Source organism: Oryzias latipes, chromosome 17, assembly GCF_053564925.1.
Source record: "Oryzias latipes strain Hd-rR chromosome 17, Olatipes_Hd-rR_3.1".
Classification (NCBI taxonomy): Eukaryota; Metazoa; Chordata; class Actinopteri; order Beloniformes; family Adrianichthyidae; genus Oryzias; species Oryzias latipes.
In genome coordinates this window covers 15,114,870-15,127,124 of record NC_136253.1, presented here as the reverse complement: position 1 = coordinate 15,127,124, position 12,255 = coordinate 15,114,870, and the positions used below count along the sequence as shown (strand labels likewise).

The 12,255-nt window shown below is 38.6% G+C and overlaps 2 protein-coding genes across 3 annotated transcripts; both read left to right on the top strand.

The window, feature by feature from the left end:
- Positions 1 to 2,293: 2,293 nt before the first annotated feature.
- LOC101170955 (uncharacterized) lies at positions 2,294 to 7,393 on the top strand. 2 transcript variants are annotated; one of them, XR_013650582.1, is made up of 4 exons: positions 2,294 to 2,595; positions 4,227 to 5,170; positions 6,555 to 6,819; positions 6,912 to 7,393. XR_013650582.1 is itself a non-coding variant. In XM_023965687.2 (2 exons), exons 1-2 carry the CDS (start codon positions 2,418 to 2,420, stop codon positions 5,195 to 5,197), a joined length of 1,149 nt encoding a protein of 382 aa, XP_023821455.1. In that variant the 5' UTR covers positions 2,294 to 2,417; the 3' UTR covers positions 5,198 to 5,500. The 2 variants fall into 2 exon arrangements, 1 of the variants encoding a protein (XP_023821455.1); XM_023965687.2 differs by lacking the exons at positions 6,555 to 6,819; positions 6,912 to 7,393 and having other exon boundaries at positions 4,227 to 5,500.
- A 371-nt stretch (positions 7,394 to 7,764) lies between these two features.
- LOC101172526 (uncharacterized) lies at positions 7,765 to 10,795 on the top strand. The gene is made up of 2 exons (XM_078934660.1): positions 7,765 to 10,353; positions 10,431 to 10,795. Exons 1-2 carry the CDS (start codon positions 10,146 to 10,148, stop codon positions 10,625 to 10,627), a joined length of 405 nt encoding a protein of 134 aa, XP_078790786.1. The 5' UTR covers positions 7,765 to 10,145; the 3' UTR covers positions 10,628 to 10,795.
- Positions 10,796 to 12,255: the final 1,460 nt, after the last annotated feature.

Here is a 12,255-nt window from a genome sequence, read left to right as displayed (position 1 = left end):
GATTCTTTAAAAAATGTGTGATAATAAAAAATTAAAATCTAGAAAAAATCTCCACTAACGTTGTGATATCAAAAATTAATGACGAGGACACATATTTACCCTTTAAAATAAAGAGCAAGTTTATATTAACATTATTTAAAAATATGTTTTTAATATTTTTCATATTTTTAAAACTGAAAATATTTAACTTGGACTTAAATGTTTATTTAGCAAATAAATATTTAGTTATACAAAGCTTATATTTTTAGAAAATAAATATTCAGGTGAGATTCATTCATTTACAAACTAAACATTAAGTTTCTAAACTAAATATATAATTATAAAAAAAATTTAACTTTAAACTAAATATTTGGCTTACTAACATTTTTGTTAGTAAATGTAACATTTATAAATACATAAATTAAAATGTAAAGACATGCATTTGAAAATGAAACCTGTTTTTTTCTCCTAAAACAGGCTGGACAACAAAAAATATTGCTGTTAATATTTGCCTCTGCAGCTTTACAGACGGCACCCCATAGTCTTAATCTAATGCATCAGGTGCAAACAGACCCAACTACACACACAAAATGCTTGCTTGTGTAACAGAAAACAGCGCACAACTCGTGTGAGAACAATATCAGACCATCTGTAAGGGCTGCTATCTGATTCTCTCTGTTGTATTTTTTATTTATTTCAGCAATAGTGCCTTCTAAATTCTTATTTAAGCACTGTTATTTGTGCCTGCTATTCATGTTACAAAAACACCTAGTTATTCCCCTGCTGATCTGACTGTAATTAAAAAGCACATGGAAACTGAGGGTAATCATGCAATTTTGTGTTCTTTATTATGGATTTTTGTCAATCAGATTTCAACAATGTCACGAAGAAAAGGCTAAAGGTTATAAGAACACATATGCATGACTGCAATGTCCTCACTATGAGAGCTATTTTTGAAATCTAAGGGTCAGACAACAAACATGTTGCTTGTTTGCAAAAGCAGCTGTGATGATGTTCTCCTAAGGATCAGTGACCCTTTGGATGGTGTGGAGTGGGGGCGTTCATTTACATTCACTGGCCACTTTATTAACTACAACTTGTTAGTTGACTATGCCTAAATGCATAAATGCATTGAGTTGCTGCGATGTGATTGGCTGATTAGAAATTTGTGTAAACAAGCAGGTGGACAGGTATGCTTAATAAAACGGGCCTGAGAATGTATTCTGGCAATAACTCTCATGAAGAAAAAAACTATCTTGTAGATGACTATTTGAATTTATATTTAATTTTTTAAATCAGAGACATATCATAAAAATAGTTAATATTTGTTTATAGAGGGTTATCATTGGTCATTGAGGCTCCATAATGTCAGTATGACAAACAGGTCTAATAAGTGATCAAATAAAATGTGTAAAAATCCAAAATATAAGTCTGTAAGGTTAGGGGTTAAATAGAAGCTGTTAGAATAAAAACCACTATGCTGCAGTCATGCAACATCTGTGTCCGCACGACTCTCCGTTTATGCAGTATTTCCTGTTTTAAAAACCACTGAGAGTAAATTCATATCTGCTGCTGTTCACACTCATCAAGCCCTCACTCTTTCTGCTTCATGGAAACTCTTTTCTACTGAGAATCCCACATGCAAAGACAGCAGATGAGTCCACCTGCAGTTGATGTTCCAGTAACAAGTTTCCAAGTCTTAACCCTTCAATAACGCAATGTTTCAGTTACAGAGAGAAATTGTTTTCATTATAATGTCAAATGTTTAACGTTCTAGTGTTTTAATGTTTTACTGTTCTAATGTTGAATATGCTTGTAAATTTGTATTTACTGCCTCTTTGACAAAACTCCCTTACAAACGAGGAATGAATTCTCAATGGGGAATATCCTGGTTAAATACAGATCAATAAAAAAAATAACAGAGCGGAGGTTTAGAAAAACTCCTGTCATGATATCAGACTTTTCATTGAAACATAATTACTGCTGTAACAATGAATATATTTCAGTTCAAATTTTCACAAAATAGAAAAAAAAATAAAGAAAAGCATAAACAAAATAAACTTTAGCAAAATATTAGAACTAGAAAAAAAGACTAACCAGTCTCAAAGTTCAAAAGAAAATGAAATATTTTTATCAAAATGTTTAAATCTAAAATCTCTTCATTGCATGTGACAATAACTTTCAGGTTTAAACTTATATATATATATTTTTTCATTTATGTAAACAAAATTTCTCGATAAAATAAAATATATTTGGAGTTTGAAAAAAACTTTTAGTGTTTTGGAGGAAGGCAGCCGTGAAAAGTAACTCGTGTTCCCCATCGGACCGTCTTAGTGTGACACTAGCGGAAGTAAACAAACCCCGTAGCAGTGTGGACTCCTTTCAAGAAAAAGCTGTTTTAGCTCGTTTTCCCGGCGTATGTGTGCATATAAGCAGCGATGTCTTCAGTTCAGTCTCTGAGAGAGTTTATCAGCGAGCGACTCACTGCTGCTGCTGAAGAAATCTTCAGACAGTTTGAAAAGACCATCGTCCAGTATGAGGAAGAGATCATGGATCGTCAGCACAGACTGCTGGATAATTGTAGCAGCTGGAAAAGAAACACAAACAACATAGCAGGTACGAACGCCAGATAGACTGTTGAGTTTTACAATACAGCTCATTCACAAACGTAAGTTTAGATCCTCCATTTGTTATTTTTTTGGACGTCCTCCGCTAGGAGGGTAGAGTCAGTTCTTTTTACTGAAATGAAGGAGTTCTTCTAGCTCTGTCAAGATAACTGTTCTGTTGCTGTTTTTAAGGAATTTTAGGTTGGGGCTGTAAAGACTATGCAGACTCTCATCATTAAATCAGTAAACCTGGATGTGAGGTGAGTGGACTGAAGCAGATAGAGAACAGCAGGGGCCTCTGGAGAGACCATCTGGGCAAAGCTGGAGTGAATGTAGTCAACAACAACAAAAGAAAAGAACAAAATGTCACCACGAGTTGAGACTGAAAACAACAGGTTTTTTTATATCACTGATAATTATCCTCATGAAACTAGGATAGAGGAGTCTGGATAAGATTATATGGAGGTGGAGGAGTCACTCCAGCAGCCCTTTATGGGAGTAGATGAAAGCTATAAAAAGAGTTATGATTACATACACCATCAGGTTTCTCCATTTAAGAACCATAAAAGAGATAAGTAGTGTAAAGCTAATGTTCATGAACACTTTTCTATACGTTTTTATAGTACTGTTTATACCCAAAATTAAACAAATTGATTTCATCAATATTTGAAAATACTATTTGAACTGAGATAGTTATTTTACTGTAAACCTTCTGAATTGATCGTACAAATAACCAAGTGTCATCATAGCCACAACACACATGATGACACCCCCTGGGGGAGGATCCCTCCTTCATGTAGACACCTGAGGTTTCCTCTTTTTTTTCTAGAATCCGGTTTATTTAGGAGTTTTTCCTTACCGTGACGGAGGGTCAAAGGGCAGAGATCCCCATTTTAGTTTAGTCTGTTTAGTTAGTTCAGTTAAGAATCTTCCTACTCAATTCTATGTATTCATGATCCTTTTGATTTTATGTTTACTTTACAATCAACAGTACGAAGCCCATCGATATGACTGTTGTTGTGATTTTGGGCTATACAAATAAAATGGAATTGAATTGAAAATATTATCAGTCCATCGTTTCAGTCCAATGTGTGGAAACACTTTAATTTTAGCAAAGACATGTGACCATATAGTGTGGTAGAATGTTCTCATTATGTTCCCTTTTGATCATTTTGATGTGGAAAAACAACAATGGGCTGAACTTTATTAGACTAAAATATGAATGGATTTGCCAGCAATTCTAGTTTACTAGTTCGCTTGTTTGTACACATATTTAATTTACACTTGATTATCTTGCAAGAAATACACAGAAAAACTCAGGAAAACTTCACCTGCACTGTTCCAGACCCAGGGATTTATCTCTGAGTCACACTGGTTGAATTTTTAGCTAAAGATGTCCTGAATAGATTTTAGGTCAGGGAATCAGGTCCAATCAGATCCTTCGAAATGAACCAATATTGACTTTAATTCATATTAACAGCCACTAATTATGATACGAATTGACTTGTTGCTACATGTGTGTATTGGCCGATCACAGATCTCCCAAAATTAAGTAAATCAGAGCTGAATAAACCTAGAATAAACTGCACTTAATTGTGTTTTTTGTCAAATATTTAGCTGTTTTCCTCTTTCTTCTCACAGATATCCCAGCATTCATCTGTAAGGAGTTCGTGGTCAACCCGCTGTCCCTTAACCACCAAAAGGGCCCGGAGGAACCAGAGCTGAAGTGGATCAAGGAGGAACAGCCACAGCTGGGTTGCAGTCAGGATTGGAAGCAGCTTGGATCAGAGACTGAGGTGGATCTTTCTGCCCAGATGTTCTCTGGTTCTGAAATAGAACCCAAAGCTGCTCAGCTCCACTTCCTGGACTCTCTACTGATCGAGAGCCAGGGTCCAGACCTGGAATCAGCCAAGAATCTGGAAATAAAAGAAGAAATGAGCACTTATGGAGAAAGCTCTTCCTCCTCATCGTTTTGCCTCAACGATACGTCCTCCAACAAATCTGTAAACTGTGAGATTTGTGGAAAAACTCTGAAAGACAAGTACAGCATGAAGCAGCACCTACGGATCCACAGTGGTGTGCGGCCATACATTTGTAGAACCTGTGGGAAGGGCTTCACCCAAAAGGGCAACCTGCTGAGCCACGTCCGAATCCACGCGGGGGAGAAGCTGTTTTGCTGTGAGACCTGTGGGAAGAGCTTCACCTGCAGCAGCAACCTGAGCGTGCACAGGAGGACCCACACTGGAGAGAAGCTCTTCCCCTGCAGGACTTGCGGCAGACGCTTCTCCCAAAAATGCAACCTGCTGAGCCACATGAGGACCCACACGGGCGAGAAGCTGTTCACCTGCGACACCTGTGGGAGGAGCTTCATGCACCGCAGCCACCTGAGCGTGCACAGGAAGATCCACACTGGCGAGAAGTCCTTCTGCTGCAAGACCTGCGGCAAAGGCTTCACCCAGAACGGGAACCTGTCAGCACACATGAGAACACACACGGACGAGAGGCCGTTTCGCTGTGGAGCCTGCGGACGCACATTTAAGAGGAAAACACACCTGAGGGTTCACCTGAGGACGCACAAGGACCAGGTCTTCTTCTGCACCTCCACATCCTGATTTCCTAAATCTTTCTTTATTTTTTTACAGTTTCAAGCTGGAACTCAGACATCTTATTTTCTATTTTAAAGAATAGAAAAACATCATATGTGGTTACAGTATTTTTTTGTACTAGCATCATAGTCTGCGAGGAAAAAAAGAATTGTGCATGAATTAACATTTTCCCCAAAAATCAGATTTTTTTTGTCTGGTTCATCATTTTTAGGGGTAAACCTGTAGAAATCTGTCCAACCCTCTGCAGTGTAGGAATACAGATTAATCCATGAGCAATGTTTGTTGTGAATAAAAATATTCTAGATTAAACACTTTATTGAAAGTTGCAATGATTTCGTAATCATGAAGGAAGACATCACTCTCTACAAATCCAAGACTCTGGGATGTGGGAGGGGCTTTAAAGAGAGAGCTGAAGAGTTGAGCTCTACTCTGGAGGATCTTCACAATCTAAGTATCTCTCACTGATTATTAGAGGATTTGTAAACTTGTACCTCAACTCTTTATAATTTTTTAGAAGAACAAAGCCATCCATCCATGTTCTGAATCCATTTCAGCGTCAGGGCGTTGCTGGAGCCAAACCAGCTTCTGTTTGGTGAAGGCGAGGCCTGGACACGTCGCCAGTCTGTTTCAGAGTAGGAGCAAAGTTTTCAGTTGAAAATTCCCTAAAGGTTTTCTTGTTTTGTAAAATTACACTTTCATCTTTATCTGCTTAAAAACGTAAGACAAAAAACAAACAAAAATTACAGTAGATAAAAAACCTGCAGATGATGAACTGTTTGTGACAGGAGAGTAGAAAACAGCATCTAGGTTAAGTGATGATTATTCTCAAAATAATAAAAAACATAAAGATCTGCAAGAATCTTAACATTTATTGCAGAATTCTGAACCAAAAGAAGAACAGACAGAACATTCATGCAACAGATTCAGCGGCACCTTGCCTGAATCGATGATCAGAAGAGCTAGACTGTGGATCCAAATCCTCTGGAGAAGGGGTTCAGAATCTAGCTTCTGGAGGTCCAGACTGAAGCTTTTATTAGTTTGTGTTTGTTGAGCCACATGGTCTGATCCATCTGCTGTTCTGAATCATTAAAAATCATTTTTATGCAACCAGCAGACCTGACAAAGGTGAAAACTATAAAAAATGTTTAGATCTCTTCAAAAACTAATAGATCAAATAGAAACAATGCAAACCACTGTAATTTAAAACTGATAAACTGTAAAAACTCTTAAGCGACACGGATCCTGTTTGGAAATCAAATAAATGAGAAAAATTGATTTGCCTAAATAAAGTGAAAGTTCTTTGACTTTTAACCAGAGTGTGTTTGTGCATCATGTGACCCAGATTCTCTTAATCTGCAGTCAGATTCAAATCAGGAAGATGAAACCACACAGCAGCTTCAGCTGAGCTGTCCGTCTGCAGCAGCAGTCTTCTCTGTGAGCTGCAGGGTTGATGGGAGCTTGGAGGAGGAGTCCCAAAGAGCGTGGTCCTGCTCTCATCTCACAGCTCTCAGGTCCTTCTTTGTCCTCAGCTGCATCAGAACACCACTTCTCCTCAGGTTGAGCAGAGGAAACACGGCTGAACAAAATGCTTTTCCTCCCAGCTGCTGCTCTGTGCTGTCTGTGTTCAGGTGAGTGTTTGCAGCTAATCAGGAGCCAACCAGGTCTACCTGGAACAAACACTGTCATCCTGACCTTCACCTGTCTGTCTGTGTCTCTGCAGCACTGGTTGCCATGGCCGCAGAGCTGATTCAGGATGATCTAACATTGACCGGAAGGGTTGGTCAATACATCACATTTAGTTGTGGGCTAGTTGAGCAGTGTTACCCTGATTACGTATTATGGTGGCAGAAGAAAGAAACAGAAACATTTAAAAAAATTGTTCATTTTTATGGACGTGACTGCAAAATAAAAAAAGATTATGGTCATCCCCAGGAAGAGGATTTCTTATCTAAGAAAACTCTGAGTGGATGTGAATTAAAGATCAACAGACTAAAAGTGGATCATTCAGCCTCCTACTACTGCAGCTGCAGGAGGATCAGTCTCCACAGTGAAAAATGATCCCTGCAGGCTGAACAAAAACCTGCAGATGAACCGATTTGTGACAGAAAGAGAGCAGGAAACCACAGCCTGGTTCATCTTCATCTCACTCAGACTCAAAGGCACACTTAAAGCATCAAATAAAATCAAAAAGCAGAGATAAAAATGAAATTATCAAAGTATGAAACAGTTTTGACAATAAACATACAAATACATCTTCCAAATTTTTAAATAGCCAATATTTCCTCTGATCATTACTTCATCATGAGTTTCATTAATACAGAAATCAGAGTTTAATAGCTTCTGCAGACTCTAAGGGACAAAAATACACAATGTTGAGGTTTTAGTCAGCTTGGAATGCTTGGTCTACTCTGCTGCACAGTGGTTGGTAGAGTCCCTTCACAGCAGGAAGGCCCTTGCTCAAATCCCAGCATAACCTACTAATGAATGTGTGAGGTTTTTTAAGGGAACTTCGGCTTCGTCCCACAGTCCAAAAAATGCTTCACTTGTCCAGAGTATCAGTGGGAATTTAACAGACATACTTAGTTGAAAGAATTAGCAGCCGTTCTGAGAGACACATAGAACACACTGTCTAAAACTATCTTACAGTTTGACCTCCTGATGGACCGGTCACCATCTCCTGTTCTGCTGTCTTCCTGCTAGACCCCCAGAAACGTCCACATGACTGGCTCTGCTCAGTCAGCCCCTTAGATCTGCTGCTGCTCTGCCAGCCCTCACACCAACTTGCTGAACTGTTCTGTTTTCTCTTTGTTCAATGTTTGTTTTTGCTCCTTTTGCTATCATTTGATTTGGGACTTAACCCTTGTGCTATCCTATGGGGTCAAGAGAACCATTGACGTGTTCTCCCTACCATGACACAGGTGGGTAAAGGTGGAAAGATTTCATGTAATCCATGGACACCAGTGAAGATCACAAATCCTTGAAGAAAAAAAGGTTCGGCGCACTTGTGGGGTCTAGATGACCCAACTCCCAATGTTAAAGTGCCTAGGATAGCACAAGGGTTAAAGAGCATCTTTGATGTTTCAGGTTATCAGCAAGACATCTGTTTGCCCTACTGCAGTCTGGTCTCAGTTTGGCTCTTTAGGGCATTTTTATGAAGAAACTCCATGTGAGCAAATAAAAAAATCAAACACTAACATCCGCCTCAAAGAAATCCTTGAACTCTGTGGTTTTCTGAATGTTCAGATGTCTTTTATTTTCCTGTTAACTTCTTTAGTTCAAACAAAGTATTGAACTCACTTTAGCGACTTGCTGGGGGTTGTCCTGTTATGGACCTTACAGTATCGACTTTGAAACATGAATCCCAAACCAACCAACCAACCCATCCATCCATTCATCCATCTTTCTGCTGGTATCACATTTCAGTCTTAAGGAATCATTGCTAGATTGGCAATCTAGACACGGTGTGCCTCACCTTCCCCCAACAGTAACATTTCTTTTCATTGTCTCATCACGATGTTTGAAAGCTGCACAAAGTTCAGCAGCTTTCTCTCATGTTCCTGTGGTTTCAAGAGGATCAGAAGAAAACAAATTGATGTACTTCAGGATAATTGCACATGTGCACAACTCTACATTTCCTCTTCCATGCTGTCAGTTTCTGCATGAATCCTTCATCTAATAACTGCAGGAATATTTGTCATTTTCTTCTCTCATTTCACACAGCAGTTCACCAAGTTCCTCCACTGCAGACAGAGACAGTCATGTTGATCTGAACATTAGAGAAACTCATCATGGAGCTGAAATATGATCCTGATTCACTCAGATGACACTTTAACAGCACACAGGTTTTTGTAGCACACTTTTTCACTGTGTCTGGACTATGAGTACTCCATCTTTGGATCTGGAACTAGACTGTTTGTAACGGGTAAGAAGAACCATTTCTGCTCCTTCAGCTGTTTGATTGTAGAAAATGTGTTTCAAGTCAGTTTCTGCTGCTTCAGCTTCACATGTTAGTTTGTTCATCATTAGCAGAGAATTCATCAAGCAGCCATTGTTCCAGAAGAAAAGCTGAATCATTTCTGCAAACATGTTGAAATCTCACTGAACAACTAAACTGATTCTTGATTTCTGACAAAAAAATGTAATATTTTAATATTAATTTTAAAATTATCAAAATTTGTTTATATAATTTTCACATTTAGTTACATTAAATTAATTTTAGAACAACTGAAAATGTCTTATCTGTATTAAATTACTAATTCAAAGGTATTATTTTCATTTTCTGGATCAACCTTTGTGCTTTAGATAATACTTGGAAATTAGGGGGAAAAATCGTTGATTCAAAATTTTGGACATGTTTGTATATTTCTTTGTTCTGTGTTGAATTGTTGAACATGTATAAATTGTGTTTAAAAGTTAACCAAAAAGTGATGTTGTGTTTTTTAAGTTCAATAAAATAAAATAAGGAAACAGTAATCTGTTCTAAGTTATTAAAGAACTTTTTGAATGACTAAACTACAACTTTAAAATCTTTTTTTTAAGTTTATGTGTTTTTTTAAAAGAATATCATTTGATGAACTACCTTGTATGATATTTATTAATTTTGAAAGCAAAGATTAAATCTTTTTCTTCCAAATGAGTTAGTCTGAGTGTAGAAATGATTTGCAGCCGTCGTGTCTCCTGATGACGGTTTGATGTGAAGCTGAATCCAGTGAGTGAAGTGAACTTTGTGCTGCATTGATGAGGAGTTTAGTGATCAGAGTTCATGGAGTTTCCAGGATCAGACTGAATGCACTTCTGGAAGCTGCTGTTGACTGTGTGAGTGTGTGTCTGTGCTGCTTGTTGCTGCTGTCAAACTTCAGATGAGTCCGTAGTGAAGCCCGTGGTGAGCGTGTACCCAGCAGCATCCAGAGTCCATGTGGAGGGGAGCAGCTCCCTGCTGTGTCTGGCCTCAGCCATGTTTCCTCCTGTGGTCCAGTTCTCCTGGAAAAGACAGAAGAACAACGGACCACTGGAGGACCTGACCTCTGAAGAGCAGCTGGATCTCAGAGAGTCGGGACGCAGCGCCTCCATCCTGCTGCTCCATCAGCAAGAGGACAGCTCCTATAAATACATCTGCTCCATCAAACATGAGGGGGGCACAGTGGAGGCCCAAACACATCAAGGTAATGAAGGCTTGGTGACTGTGTTCAACAGAGATTCAGCTTCATGCTGACTCTTTCTGACTCTTTCTCTGTTTCAGAGATTCCTGCTGCAGGTTCCTCTGTTCCTCCTCTGGATCTGGTGAAGCTGTCCTTCCAGTCTGAGTGCAGGGTGAAGCTGCTCTGCCTGCTGTACTCAGTGCTGATAGTGAAGAGTCTGGTGTACTGCTGTGGACTCTCTCTGCTGATGATCCTCAGAAACAAGGGAGCATCCACCAACTCCAGACATGCTGAATGACTGTTTTCTGCTCGTCTTTTATGATCTTTCACAGCTCTCCAATGCTCTTTGTGACTTGGTGTAGATCAGTCTATGTCAGTAGCTGCCTTGTGAGGATGTTCTGTTTGGCCACACTGTTCCATATTCTCCACATGTATCAACAAGATTCTCAATAAACACAAAGAGAGCCTTCTTGTTTCTTTTTCTTCAAAGACATTTAACTCTGTTATGACCCAGCCTTTTAGTACCCCCCACTCCCTTTGCCGATTAGCTGTGTTCCCATGTTTGCTTGACTGACTGCACCTGATTCATGTAATGAGCAGCAAAAAGGCAGAAAAAGTTGTAAAACAGGCAGGGTGATAGATCACAAAGACCAGAATTAGTAGACCTGCTGTAAGTTTGTGATTCTTTCTAGAACATAAAAATACTAAAAGTTTGCATGCAGCAGAATAAAGACAGAGAGCAGAGAGGAGTGAGGTTGATTAGTGAACAGCAGCAGACATGAATCTGCTCTCAGTGGTTTGAATTACAGGAAATGCTGTGTGTGTTTATGCTCTGCAGCCTCAACATCAGAAGCTGTGGCTAAAGCAACAAACAACTTTTATCGTCCTAATTACAAGAAACGTCCTCGTGTTAGACATCTGTCAGACACAGTTCTCATCCGATTGCAAAAACATATTTATTTATATTTCCATAACTTCATGAGATCATGGGCATGAGAATTTTTTATGATCAATCACTTCTGTTTTTCCTAAAGTTCTGAAAAATCCTTGTAGAACCTGTGGAGCAAAGTGCAGAATCGAATTTTAAATGGAATGTCAAAACACTTTGAATCACAATAAAATTCTGCACCACATTGATTTGTGCAGTAACCCAAAACGCATTCAAACGTTTCATTATCTTCATGACAAATTAGTTTGTTTTTTAATTACTTTACTACTCACTACGTAGTGTACTACAAAGTCTGTTCCCCCTTTTGTAGTGCTGTCCAAATCTATCCAAAATGGAGTGCACTTTAAATTTCCCAGAAGTCTCTGTGCAAAACCAGAGTGATCCCGATTAGGCATATAGACCTCAACGCATTGAGTTTGAACAATCTTTGCGGAAAAAATGTATTTAAATGTATTTTTTCAATAACCCATCAACGTTTTCATCATCAGAACACAATAGGTTGATAAATAGTTGTTGAAAAATGCTCATATGTACTATGTTTTACTTGGTGACTTCATCATGCTTACTAAAAACATTTAGTAAGCATGATGTCCAAATTGCTTTTAAAATCTAGGGCACTAGATAGTCTTGCACTAAATTGTTTTTTAGTATTTAGGGAATAGGGAGTGAGTTAAGACATAGCCGTTAAGGACATCAAAGATGGTTTCTTCCAGAGCAGGGATGTCAACCTGCAGACCTCAAGAGATAAAATTCCTTCCATGCCTTGATTCTTCTGATCAGGTCGGACATGTATTGTTAACAAAAATGGTAGAGTCTGACTGAAAAAGGGCAGGGCACTGGTCCATGAGGACTTTAGTCAAACAACTGTCACTCTAAACCTTCATTAGGATAAAGCAGCTATATTTTAGCTTGTCTTTGTAAAAACTGGTTCAGTCTACCTGCAAAGAAAAATGTTCTTCATTGTTTTTAAAGCTGCA